Source organism: Convolutriloba macropyga, chromosome 8 (assembly GCF_964194025.1).
Source record: "Convolutriloba macropyga chromosome 8, txConMacr16.3, whole genome shotgun sequence".
Classification (NCBI taxonomy): Eukaryota; Metazoa; Xenacoelomorpha; order Acoela; family Convolutidae; genus Convolutriloba; species Convolutriloba macropyga.
Genome location: NC_134475.1, coordinates 61,560,347 through 61,574,723, shown reverse-complemented (window position 1 = coordinate 61,574,723; position 14,377 = coordinate 61,560,347). Strand labels below are relative to the sequence as shown.

At 35.6% G+C, this 14,377-nt stretch overlaps 1 protein-coding gene across 2 annotated transcripts in view; it reads right to left on the bottom strand.

Annotated features, from left to right (window-relative positions):
• Nucleotides 1-10,131, bottom strand: part of LOC142344900 (uncharacterized) — a 38,988-nt gene extending 28,857 nt beyond the window's left edge. The window contains exons 1-3 of one of the 2 annotated variants that reach the window (XM_075396951.1): nt 9,684-10,131; nt 4,935-5,499; nt 2,312-2,338 (exon numbers count right to left, since the gene is read on the bottom strand). In XM_075396951.1, the coding sequence (XP_075253066.1) occupies nt 2,312-2,338; nt 4,935-5,499; nt 9,684-10,097 (1,006 nt within the window). In that variant the 5' untranslated portion in view covers nt 10,098-10,131. The remainder of the gene's footprint in view (nt 1-2,311; nt 2,339-4,934; nt 5,500-9,683) is intronic. The other variant, XM_075396952.1, reaches the window with a different exon arrangement.
• Between the last annotated feature and the right edge of the window lie 4,246 nt (nt 10,132-14,377).

Here is a 14,377-nt window from a genome sequence, read left to right as displayed (position 1 = left end):
CAAAATCACAAAATCCAGAGATTGTTGCTTCTCTCAAAAGAACGAAAGTTTTCAACTTTATTGCTCTGTCAGGAATCCTTGTACAAACGGAGCTTGTGAGATAAAGAAAAGAAAACTTATTTGTCATGGATAACACCTCACTTCGTGACATTATTGAACGTATTCCAGAGCTTAAATTCCGGTATATTGGATCCTTTCCAGCAGATTTTGTCCCAAATTTGCCCAAATACACTTCCCCAAGCAGTGAAGCTGGTGAACATTGGATAATGATTGGTCGCCTCAATAGGAACTATTACTATGCGGATTCTCTAGCACGATCAATCACACATTACAAATTTTTGAATAAAAAGTATCAGAAAATGATACACAGACCACTCCAGAAAATGGAAAACTTGTGTGGGTTCTACACTATTTACGCTGCTTTTCATCTATTTAAATTTTTACAAACAAACTTGAACAATGTTCATGATGTACATGTACTAAATTTTATTAGTAATTATATGTAAATTTGATTACTGGGGTATACACTAAGCTGGTGCCCAATAAAGTCGACATTAGTTTTTAACAATTGTACCTTTTACTCAGTTAGCTACGCAAGTTTTTCCTTTTTGTCGACTTTATTAACCCACTCGGCTAAATGTACCTCGGTTTTCACTTATTTTAATAGCAATTTATACCAATTTAATGTAAATGTTCGAGTGATTTTGTATTTTGATGTGCATAATTTATACTATGTCTGTTATTTATAACTTTTTCAATTCAATTTTTTTTAAAAAGCTGTCATTTTTAACCAATCAGAAGAGAGTATTTAGAAATTATTGAAAAAACGGCGTAAAAATGTACAAAAATCTCAACAATTTTTCAAAAAATACCCCTAATCTTAATATATGTCAGCGGATATAAATAATCTTAAAACATGTTGACCGCTATAACTAATCTTAATACATGTCGACCGCTATAACTAATCTTAATACATGTCGACCGCTATAACTAATCTTAATACATGTCGACCGCTATAACTAATCTTAATACATGTCGACCGCTATAACTAATCTTAATACATGTCGACCGCTATAACTAATCTTAATACATGTCGACCGCTATAACTAATCTTAATACATGTTGGCCACTATGACTAATCTTAATACATGTCGTCCGCTATAACTAATCTTAATACATGTCGACCGCTATAACTAATCTTAATACATGTCGACCGCTATAACTAATCTTAATACATGTTGGCCGCTATGACTAATCTTAATACATGTCGTCCGCTATAACTAATCTTAATACATGGCGGCTATACCCAATCTTATTACATGGCGGCTATACCTAATCTTAATACATGGCGGCTATACCCAATCTTAATACATGGAGATTCTATTACTAATCTTAATACACGCAACCTATACCCTATCTTAATACATTGAGACCGCTATACCTAATCTTAAAACATGCACATCCTAAAAAGGGGGTGAGGACCCCATTTCTTGGAAAAAGCCGCTATAACCAATCTTAATACATGGGGTCCTCACCCCCCCCCCCCCCCCCCCCCCCGGGGACTATCACTCACTCTATTACTACTCGCGTTTACAAAAATTGCTTCCAACTTCGTTCAAGAGCAACTAACAACTCATCTCAGACGAAGGGATGTCAAATCGTAAGTACTAATTTAGCATGGGAACTACGAGCATAATACTAATTTGCAATTTTCAAGTGTGCGAGGAGAAGGTCATGACAAAACTAGGTGACAAAATAATGCGGAACTCTATAATAGCGACTCTATAATAAACGCTGTGAAATAAATAGCTGCTCAAAATGTTAAATGCACATCGGTTGATCAAAACTCTGGGCAATTTTAAGAGTATTTCGGATGTTGTCATTTACGCTATTTTGTGTCTTTTTAGCTTCCCTTAAGGGAAACTAAAAGCTAACAAAATTCATTGACAATCATTTTGTCGGCTTACTAGGATGCTTTTACTCCATTTCAGACATGTAAGAAAGTGAGAATTACTCAAATTGATTTCTGATTGCTGCATTTCGATTGTCAATAGAATGTTCTGCATCAATGCTCTTAAATTATATTCTATAACGCTGAGTTTCGACAATGAATAGACTTGGTGCTAATTTTAACGTCGTACCGCCTACAATGCTGACTGCTGGTTATAATTCAAAACGCCCTGATTTCAGTTCTTGCTGTGCTTTACACAGCACACACCAATTGAGCTTGTTCAATAATGGTAGTTTACCACACAATGATACACCACAATGACATACATGGACATACTATGAAAACTGACACATGTACAACCTGGGACTGTAATCACCCATTTCCAAGCTAAAAAAGAACAACGGTTTATTCAACAGTTAAACTGCCAAAAAACAATGACTCAAACTAGCTCAGTATGATCATAAAAACTACGAAAATATGAAATTAGAAAAAAACCTCAAACAACCGGCGAGCGGTTGGCTTCGTCAGTAGCTAGCCACGGCTTAGTGAGGTTAGCTTTAGAGCGGGCTTGAGGTGCACCCGGGGCGGGGGTGATGGGGATTGGGGGCAACGGTGGTAGGGGGTCTTTGACTGCACGAGGCCTGAACGACGAGCAGGGGTGGGGATTGGGGGAGGGGGTGGTGAAGAAGAGAGGAGTTGATGTGAGGGGGGCTCAAGAACCGCGCGTCACAACATGAATATAGTCTCCAAAACAGTTTCTGTGAATCAAATACTTGGAGACTAAAGAGCAGAAAGACTTAATGCTCGCTGGGCGCTACATATTTATTCAGTTTTTGGGGACAAAAAGTCGAATGAGCCAGACGAAAAATTGGTCAAGCGAAAAATCGCATTAAAAAAGACCGACAGAACTAATATAATTGCTACAAACTCCGTTTGAGAGCATTTAAAAACTTTGCTGATTACAGTTTGACACCGATTACTTATTTTCACCAAAATATAAAAACGTCAGTTTCTTAAACTGACATGGTTTTGTCTGAGCAGCTTCGGTGAATTGTCCCCTTAAAGACTAGTAGAGCTCTAACAGAGCTGCTCAGTGACTGAATGCCATCTCGGCTTTACCTGTTGATTCTGCTATTGAGGACGAAAAGTTAAATGGTTCAAATCCAAAACTCTAAGAACCGCCCTTTACACAATGATGATACGTCTCCAATACAGTTTCTGTGAATCGCATACTTGGAGACCAGTGGGCTGAAAGGCTCTAAGAGAACTTAATGCCTGCTCGGCGCTACCTGTTTATCCCGTTTTTGAGGACGGAAGTCAAATGGTTCAAAGGAAAAATCGGTCAAGCAAAAAATTGCATAAAAAGACCACAGGACTACAATAATTGATAAAAACACTGTTTGAGAGCAATTGAAGATTAATATGGCGAGAACATGGTTTTAGTGTATTCACTACATAACTTACTAATGGAATAAAATTACGTCTATGGAAGATGAGGGTAAAATTAAGCCTATGAGGATACCAATATTAGAGTCTAAAGTTAAAGTGAGAGAGAAAGAGAGTAAGGTGAGAGTTAAAAGAGAGTTAATTCATCCTCGCTAGCAAAGTATAAATTCAGAATTACTTAATTCAAAATATTAAGTTATTTTAAAAGAACCACTACCACACACTACCTCCGATTCTGTTTCTTTAAGAAAGCTTAGTAAGGTCCCATCTACACGATTGAGACTGTCTTTCTTTTGTCAAATAAAAGCAAAAATTTAGTTGAGACACTGAAAAGTTCAATTGCGGTATGAGAACCTGCTGCAATTAAAATCGATGCACCTCTCTATAAACTCAACGAAGAACAAGATTCTACAACTCCATGTTAGGACTGAAAAAATGCATAAAACAGATTAGGAGATACATCATTAGCCTCTCTTTGCCTTTTAAACGCTCACAATTCCGAACCAAGGGAACAAAATTTCGCGTTTCTATTCAAATTAAATTTTTCAAAAACCGATTAATTTGTCACTTTCCTTGATGTCATGATTCTCATTACACCCTAAGTTTACAAACTTTATAAACAATAATTAAACTAATTTTCTGGAAGTTTTGTATGAAATAAACCTGTTTGCGTCTGGAGATACTTCCAAATTGGACTTCAATTTTAGTACTTTTTCAATCTTTGTATCGAAATTTGTTTATTCGACATTATGTATATTTGCATACAAGCTCGAAATTTCTTCACATGTGGTCTGAATAAAATGTCTTTCGCTCTCATGGCCACTTGTTTGAAATAATTTTTTCAAAAATGGGAAAAAGGTGAAGTTTTTTTAAGAACAGGTTAAAGACCTACTGAGTGTCCAAAAACGGTTACGAACTGATGCAAACATAACCGACCAACGTCAGACAAAATGATCTGAGTGACCGGCTTTGTTGCCGCTGGCTGACATGGATTGCTACGACATGGTAACAGAAAATTGCGGTGTGCAGAAAGGGGTAAGTGGCTGTAAGAAACTACATCGCTTACAATTGCTTTTATTGGCATCAAACTTCATTTCGGAATGACAGCAATTAAGATCACACAAAATTAAAAAGTCAAGCGTAAAAAATGTCAGTTGAAGGGGAAGAATGTTCTAGAACAAAAGCGCGAAAACAGTCGTAAAAAATGTCATTTGAAAGGGAAGAATGTTCTAGAACAAAAGCGCAAAAACGGTCGTAAAAAATGTCATTTGAAAGGGAAGAATGTTCTAGAACAAAAGCGCAAAAACGGTCGTAAAAACTGTCATTTGAAAAGGAAGAATGTTCTAGAACAAAAGCGCAAAAGCGGTCGTAAAAATGTCATTTGAAAGGGAAGAATGTTCTAGAACAAAAGCGCAAAAACGGTCGTAAAAAATGTCACTTGAAAGGGAAGAATCTTCCAAAGCGCGAAAACGGTGACGCCAAAAATTTTGCATAAAGAAAGACAAACACGTTAAAAATAAAATAGCAAAACACTAACCAGGACTGAAGACACCATCTCGAACTGTCGAAATTTCTGCATCCGAGTCACATCTTAGTGCCACTCCCAGATGACGGTGAATGTCCATACCAGAGGACCACTTGGCAGAAATGCAATCATGCTTAATGTCGAATATATCGTTGGTTTCCAGGGGCCTGTGACTCTCCTGTTTCCGTTTCTTAATCATTCCGCGAACCATCGAACCAACTTCCTTTATATCTGAAGTCCTCTTGAAGCAAACCGTGGCAGCGAAAAGCAAGGCTGCGGCGAATATCAAAAGCGCTGTCACCGCGATAATAAGATAGATTGAGATAGAAGGCTCTTCAGGAGTTTTGGTTATTCGGCTTTCCGATACACACGATTCCGAAACTTCGCCGGAAAAATTCTCAAAGCCTTCTAAATCAACTGTCGGGTTCGGGTATAACAGAGGCTCGAAGCAATTTCCTTTTTCAGAGATACCACGTTCGGGCATAGAGCAAACTGTCAACCCCAAACTTCGATTGAGCCAAACACGAGGTCTAACCTCGCCCATAATTTGAAACATTTCAGTCAACGGAACATTCACCTAAGTGGAGAAAATAAGTCCCAGCAGTTATGATATTAAAAACCTAGACACGATAGAAAAATTTTGCAAACAAGGTAGCAAAAACTCAAATTCCAATGATTAAAAAATAACTCACGTATATACGCGAATTTTTGAACCCTTAGTATTTCTTCCTTGATATTTTTCCGGTATTCAGCTCTCATATTAAAACTAAACGACCAAAGCTACAGCAAAACTACTCATTGATATTTTGAGGGAGTGGACAAACGGTCGGCCCACTGGATGAACTCGGATAACTTCGGAATCATAAAAAATCGAATACGTAGATATTGGTTCAAAAAATCTACATACAATGGGGGTGATCAAGTCGACTTTGTAAAATTTTAAACAATAAAGAAAAATGAGGTCAAACCGAGTGCGCCAAAATATAATAAAATTTTAAAACGAATGTAAGCGTATCATTACGGTAACATATATGAGTTGACACAGAACGGGCAACTGACGCGCTTATCCTAAGTAGAAACTACAAATGCATTTTTGCTATTTTTCCTCGGAAGTGTTGATACTAATGCTGAACCAGTTTAAGTTAAAAAGTTTTTCAAATAATTGTTATTGCATTTTCACCACGGAAAAATAAAAAAGAATATTTGAACCGTGCGCACATCAGATAATATTTTCGCAAACACAACCGAAACAGGAAATTTTTTCATTAACTGTCGAAAGAAACTCATTTTCACAGCAAAATATTCGACGTTTTTGAAAAGGATGGTAAAAAAAATTATTTTTTATGTTCTAAATTGCTTAGCTAAGATGCCACCAATAAGAGCAGTGATTTGATGTAACATTTAGTGAATACATTTATAATATCAAAAAGTTTCCCCATTGTTCATTTTATAAAATTTTTTTGAATAACTGACCAAGAAACGCTTTGTCAGGAAGTTGCTCAAATACTAGAAAACTCGACCAACTTCTACTGCCTTAATTTTGTTTCTATTCCATTAGTCCATGGTTCAATCAGAAACTTGTCTTCCTAGCCTTATGATTGCTGTTATTGCAAAATTTCATATTTTAAAATCAGCATTTTTATGGTGTCGATTAATTGGAATTAGCAGTGTTGGTAGCGGGCTCCCTTTCAAAATGACGCAAAATTTTTTCGGAGGAAAAAATCGTTCTTCATGTTTTTGCGCCAGACGAGTGAGGTGACTAATTTTCTGATCCGAAAACCGTGTCTTCCAAATACTTTTAATCAAAAAGAATTTTAGTCCTCGACTTTTACGAAGATTTTTTCAAAAAACTTGCGTGCGATCTGAAGAGTAATACCGAGAGGGAAACGTTGAGGGAATTTGATAGATATTATTTTGCTTCTTATCCTTAATCATGCGACATGACCAAAAAAACTCCGGCAATCCTTTATAAATGAGCGAATTTTAATGACCGAAAAAAGAACGCGATCATAACGCCAATAAAAACTTCACTTTACATTGTTTCGTGGCCCTCAAAAAAGTCGATCATTGAAATTAAACCAAGTTTCCGGTTCTGATTAATCAGGGATGAAAATTTCCATTTGATTCAACATTGATGCAAAATTCTTTGACAGTTTACACACGCACAAAATAACTTCTATGTTTAAATAAGCACACACTGCAGACTGCCAGGAAACAGCCGCCATTGATTCGCATAAACCCGATTAAGATTGAAAGAACGGAAAAAACGGCAACTCGATTTTTGTAATTATCGGGCTTTATATAAAATCGGGCTTTATGGGTTCATTGCGTTCGTTTCGTTTTCGATACTGATCTCTTGATTCCAGATTATTCTACTGAGCAACTGCTGCTTAAAAGCACCTTGAGCAGAAAGAGAACAGTTAAACTAGCCGAGAGAAGATTAACACATTCCACGCAAAACGTTGACCAACTAAACAACATAATCCACTAAACGCAGTCGGGGGAGGGAGGGAAGCCTAAATGGGATTAACAAGTTCAATAGTAGGCTTCAAATAACCACATTAGAGGTTAACATATACCACTATTAAGATTTAAAGTAAAAATGGCACCAGTTTCGGCGCACTTTTCATTTGACTTTTAGTATTAAATTGTCGCCAATTGAATTCAGCTGCTTGAAACTCTGATTGAGCGAGAATTTTAGATCACGCGAAACGCAAAAATTCAAGGGCGTAAAAGTCACTCGAAAAGTCAAAATTGTCAAGCGAAAATTGTGCATAAAAAGACACACGTTTACAATAATTGCTATGAACTTCGTTCAAGAGCAATTAAACAACACCGGCACAAGAATTCCGGAAAACGACTTAAAGATCTCGACTTTCACCAAAAAAACAAGCATCTAAAAAACCAACTGACAAAAACTAGAAAAGGCGATCTGAGTTCAAGCAACAAATAGCCAAAAACTTAAAAGTAAAAAAATAAGATTTTAAATAAAATTAGAGATCATACAACAACGGTAGCTTTTCTGGCGTGAGATTGTAAAATATTAATTGAGTATACCATAATGTGGAAGCATTATTAGATGCTAAAACTTTCCAGTACTGAGGACATTAAGAAAAAACGCAAAAAAACGAAACATTTTTCTTTCAAACATCCTCAAAATTTTCAAAATCCGCACAACACTTTTCATCCTTCTCACGTTTTAATCAAAAGGCCGAAGTTCAAAAAACCGCTTGAAGAAGCCGCACGTCAACAAAAAAGTTTTGATCGCACAGACAGAACTTATTTACTCCCAAATTTTTCTGTCTTGAAAACAGAGTTATGAACAAAATATGCACTCTTTCAGTTGCCGCCAATTTTGTTCAACACACAAATCAATCCAAATTTGGAAACTTATTTTGTATTCTGAATGCATAAACAAAAGTAAAAAAAAAACATCAAAATTTTCCAAAAGTTTGAAATATGAAATCATCACTAAAAATTTCAAAAATATTTATGTGAACGTCCTCATAATCCGTCATAAACAACGTCATAAGATACAAAATAATAATCGCTCAGGCCACAAAAAAAACAATTGATTAATCTCTTAACATGTGTCCATAATCAAGAGAATTCCCATTTACAAGCAAATGATAAAATTGAAAAGAACGCAGAATAGGTCAAGAGAACCGTTTTGGAGTTCTCCATTAATCGTAGTTTTAACTTAACAATATCGACGGTGGACAAAAACTGTGTTACGGTCCTGTTTACGACTACGGGATCAACAGTTTTCAACTAGTAAAAACCAAACTGACAAAAGCGAAAGACTTTAAAGAAACTTTTTGCCCAATTTTCCAGAATTATTTTATTGGTGTACAGAAACAAAACAGGCGAGAGAGAGAGAGTGAGAGAGAGACTTAATTCTCAAAAAGAGAAAAGCTTTTCTCAAGGCTTTTCAAAAAAATTCCCTTTCATTTAATAAACAGTTTTAAAGTTTTACCAGCAACTTTTTGTTAAAAGCAACAGACCGGTATATTTTAAGTCTAAGAAAAACAAATTGGTGAATTCCAAACCAAAACTGACTATCTAAAAATTTTCTATCAAAAGCAATATTGGCCATCTTCCTAAAGCTATCGTTCGCAATCCAAAATGTAAAATTGATTGAGAACGGTAACGGACCTGAAAAAAATCAATTTGTCGAAAATGCACGCAGCTACTAAAACTAATTCAACTTTTAAGACTGAGGAAGATGGAGCAGTAATTAAGAAGTTACCTTAAAGTTTTAAACCCTCTTTAATGTTGTTTAAACTATTAAACCCTATTTATGTTGTTAAGAGGGTTTACAACAACGATTACACGAATGTAATCTTGAAATGCAGTTCCGGAAGAATGAAGACTATGCCTTTCAGTCTCAAAAATTTCATCATAAAAATTTATTAGTCTCCTTTGATATTTCTTAAAATACGCTGAAGAAAACGGGGATCTATTCTGTCCCCCCCCCCCCAGCTTAGTGGGCATAAATATTTTAAGACCCCCAGGCGCAGGTGCTATTTTCTTACATAGTAACGTGCTATATAACAACATACAATTTGTAACTGGGGGTCATAAAAAACACTGGGGGGGGGGGGGGGGACAGATAGATCCGAAAACGGTTGTTCAATCAAAAAAAACTATTTTGAAAGATGAAAAATATTCTTTACCCGAGTAGCAGACTCGAGCAACATCGCCCTTTGAAGAATTAATTTACATGTAGTAATACAAATAATACAAATTTAAAAATCTAACCTTTATTGGTTTGTCGTTAGCACCTAAATTGTCAAAGTTGACGTAAAGTCTGTATCTTAGCTTGTTAGATCTTCGACCTGTAATTCTATCTTCCTCCATGTTAATTTGAATAAAGTATCCAGTCAACCATTGAGGCTCATCAGGCTGAGTTATTACAAACGCAATTCCGTCCACATTTTCTTCATTCGTTGACACATTAAAACTGTTTGTGTAGCGAAAAGCCTCCACAAAGTTAGGTTCCATTGGAATCACCTGATTCTCGTCCCGGTCTCTGAGTCGATTTCTTCTCTCCAAAGAACATTGCACGCATCCATAATTTAGGCTTTTAAAGTCACAATACGATGAGTTCCATTGCACAGAGAAGCACGGATGGACAAAGGCAATTACAAAACAACAGATCACATAGAAGCGCATATTCGCTTTACACTGGCGTTCAACGCCTCAATTATATCTGAAAAGAGACATTAAAGTAGCAGAGAAGAAAGATCTCACTGATAAATGCCCCGATTGTTCAAGAAAATAAGCTTGGAATAGTAAAGTTGAATGTGAACAATGCGGAATTTGGTTTCATGCAAAGTGCCAGAAAATAAGCAATTAAGAAGTTTTATGCGCAATATGTTGACGATATTGTATGTACCACGAAAAAGAACAATCTGATAATTGCTCGAAAAAGTTATCGCATTGCATAAATTTCCAGTTTGCATTTCAAAATGTAGATGCAAACGGCGAACTGCTTTTTCCTGACATCAATACATGTAGCAAGGGAAAAAACTTCATGCAAATGGTACCGCAAGCCTACCGATACCTCTACAATTCTAAACTTTCGAAGTTGAGCCACATGGCAACATAAGGAAACTATAGTTCACGGCACTGTGCAAAGGATTTTCCGTTGCACAATTGGAAATTTTTGACGAGGTACTTTAAACAAACAGGATATATGGCTGAACAACTGCGAAGAAATCTGTTAGAAACTATTTTTGCGAATAAGAAAATGAAAACTTGCTTGCTATTGCTTAAGTTGAGTTTAGATACAAATCTTAAACCTTAAGTGGTTCAAGAAAGTTCTCGAAGTGATTTTGAATCCACCTATGTCGGTCAAACTTGCGTCACGTTACCACGAGGAAGACAGAGAACAAGAAATTTGTTTCACTTGTCGTGCAGCACGTTAGCAAATGCGGTGATTTGTCAAAGGCTTTTTTTAACGTAACATTGACGAATGCAGCGACACTTAAAAATTGATTGGCGTGGAGGTATAGCACACAAGGCATTGAAAACCGAAAACATACACGCGCGATTAATACGAGGGCGCGAGCTGACACTCAAGTAATAGTCTGACATTTGATTCAACTTGTTCTTTAATTTTTTTACCGAACAGTATAAATTAGCGACGTTTCGAAAGTGGACAATCAATCTTTTTTTAAAAGTTAAAAATCGAGAAAACAAGCTGATCAATTCCAAGAACTCAAATACTTAAATCTTTATTATAATTGTAGATATTTTTTCGTTTTGGTTGAAAATCTCATTGAGTAATCTAGTTACCTAATAATACTAATTAAGGCGAAAACAATCATTTTTATATTTAGTATTAGGCTGTTTGGCTTTCAACTTCTTTGAAGAATATAGCAATGATCTCGATGCAGTATCATTATCGATAAAAGTTATTAGGGTTGATACTGCATATGACCCATAATTCCTGATTAGTAAACTGCTTTTTTAACTTTGTGAGTTACAAAAAAGTCATCTTTCCTGTTTTTGCCACCGGTACGTTATGCTCCCTTCAAATGTAAAGCACGTGAAATCATGCAGTAAATCGTTAATCAGAAATATAGCTCAAAAAATATCTCGGTTAAAAAACATTTTCACGGATAAGAAAAAAAAACTTGCTTGCCTGTGCTCAAATTGAGTTTGCTTACAAATCTAAAATCTCAACTGGTTCATGAAAATTCTTGTAGTGGATATGAATCTGCCTCTGTTGGTCAAACTTGCTGTCATGTTTCCACAAGAATGACAGAGCAAAAGAAATTTAATGCTCTTGTTGAGCAGCATGTTAGCGAGTGTTGTGGTTTGTCAAAGGTTTTTAATTGGCGTAACATAGACCAGTGCAGTGACAAGGAAAAATGGATAGTCGTGGAGGCATTTCACATAAGGCATCGAAAACCAAAAGTCTACACTTGCGACGAAAAAGAGGGACGGGAGTTGACACTCATATGTAAGACTGACGTAAAAATCGGCTTGTTCTTATATGTTTTACCGAACAAAATATGCACTAACAAAGGGAAGAATACGCTTCTGTCCAAATTTCAAATTTGAAAAAAATTAACCACATTTTTCGAAAGTACAAAATCAATCATTTTTGAAAGTTGTTAGAATTCAATGTAAACAATTTGACCAATTCCAAGAGCTCAATTCCTTTGATCTCTTATATAATTGCAGATATATTTTCAATTTGGATTGAAAAAACTCATTGAGTAAACTAGTAACCTAATACTGCTAGTTCTGGTAAAACGTTCATTTTTAAGTTTCGCATTCAGGTTGCAGAGCACGTGTCATTACACAGTAAACCATTAATCAAAAATATAGCACTTGCGTTTGAGGGTTGCAAAAAATATGCAACAACTCATTTGGGGGCGAAAACTGAATACAACAAAAAATGAATTGAATGGACAAGCTCGGTCCCTCTAGACTATAACACAAGCAATTAAGTTAACCTTTTCAATAGAAAGAACCAAATTGGACACATTGCTCTCGAACAAAAGGCCAGAGTTGGAAAAATATGCATAAAAATATGCCACCTCAAGCGGCGCTCTAAACCAGTTCTACTGAAAATTACAATCAAATAGAGTTTTGAATAATTTCAGAGTACTATCAGTTCAAACGGTGAGTTATCTGTTGACCATCTGCGCCGGGAAAGCTAGCCTGTCAGCGACGAAGACCACACAGATTTTGACAGTGAGAATAAACAAGACAAAAAAAGTTTCAGATTTTGGCGTGATTACGTATATCAGGAAAATACTTTTGTCTAGCTCCAACCATTATCTTCGTAGTACAAAATCAAAGCATTGGCGTGCCGTTGCCAAAACTTTCATTCAAGCCATAGTAGAGGATGGTTTTTTTTGTCATATAATACCGTAGAGTTTTAGTCTTTTAGTTGACATAAGTATTGGAATCACGATTTTAAACTTTTGACTTAGACTTATAATCAGACTTTGAATTAAATTTATAATTAGACTTATAATTAGACTTTTAATTAGACTTTTAAATAAACATGAATATTTATTATATAAAAATGCTTATTCTAAGTTTTGAAGAATTCAATAAAGACTTTGGCATCGATAATAAGGCTTTGAATAAAATCAGAATAAAAGATAGATATAGTAATGAGAGCAGAAACCTGATAACATCAAGGAATCCAACTTTAATATAATTGTTAATTCACATCCAACTGATGCTATTCATTGGGTTCTTGTTATAAGAAGAGATGGATAAAAGATACATTACTTTGATAGTTTTGGTGTTGAGACTCCACCATTATTCTTAAAAGATTATGTTGATCTGGGCTCTAATGGGAGAATACATGAATATGATGAATCTTATTGTGGGGCGTATTGTTTATACTTGATCTATCTTATTGATAATGGTTATAGAATAAAGAGTGATTTGATTACTCTAGTTAATCAAGTTAAATCCCCTGAAGCATATAATGTGTGTTTGGGTTGTAAAGTTAATGGTAAACTTGGAGTTGAAGTTGGTGTCAATGTCAATGTCAGTGACAATGTCAATGACAATGTCAATGGCAATGACAATGTCATTGACAATGACAAAGTCAATGACAAAGTGAATGAAAAAGTTAATTACAAAGTCAATGACAATAATAATATTAATGCCAAACAAGAATCCCCCTTGTCAGTTGATGATGATGATGATGATGATGATGCTGATGATGATGATGATGATGATGATAACATATTGTTTGGTGAAACAAAACAAATAGATAAACCTTGTTCAAAATATGGGTGTAGATGTGAAACACCTCCGGTCTTGTTTCACCAAGAGCGAGCCTTGTTGGTGTAACAAGGCCCAGGGCCCTTTCACCAAGAACCCACGGTATTGTTACACCAAGAGCTAGCCTTGTTCCACCAAGGACCCCCGGTCTTGTTACACCAACAAGGCTTACCCCTCCCTCATCTAATTTTTTGATTGACGTTAATGCGAGTCTAGAGTCATGGATAACTGATAGAAATATAACGGTCTATACCCCCTTCCCGGAAAACCTCAGATGTATAATATCTGGTCCTAGTGAATGTGGTAAGACAGTTTTATTAAAGAATCTATTCATACCTAGTATAGAACTTGACAAGTTATATATCATTGGTCCTACTGGTAAACAATATGATGATTTAGAGTATAAAAATACTGTGATTATTAAGGATATAAAAGAATTACCCCGCCCCGATAAACTACCACATGATATAAGAAAACTCATAATATTTGATGTTGTTATAGCTAAGGAACCAATTATTAATGAATACTTTTGTAGATCTAGACATGAAAACTGTTATATTATATATGTTAAACAATATATATTCTCGGCAGATAGACAGAATGTTTGAGAGTATTGTAATCTATTTATTTTCTTTGAACAAACAGGCAAAGCCATCACTTCTATATATAATGATCACTTTACTGGATCTCAA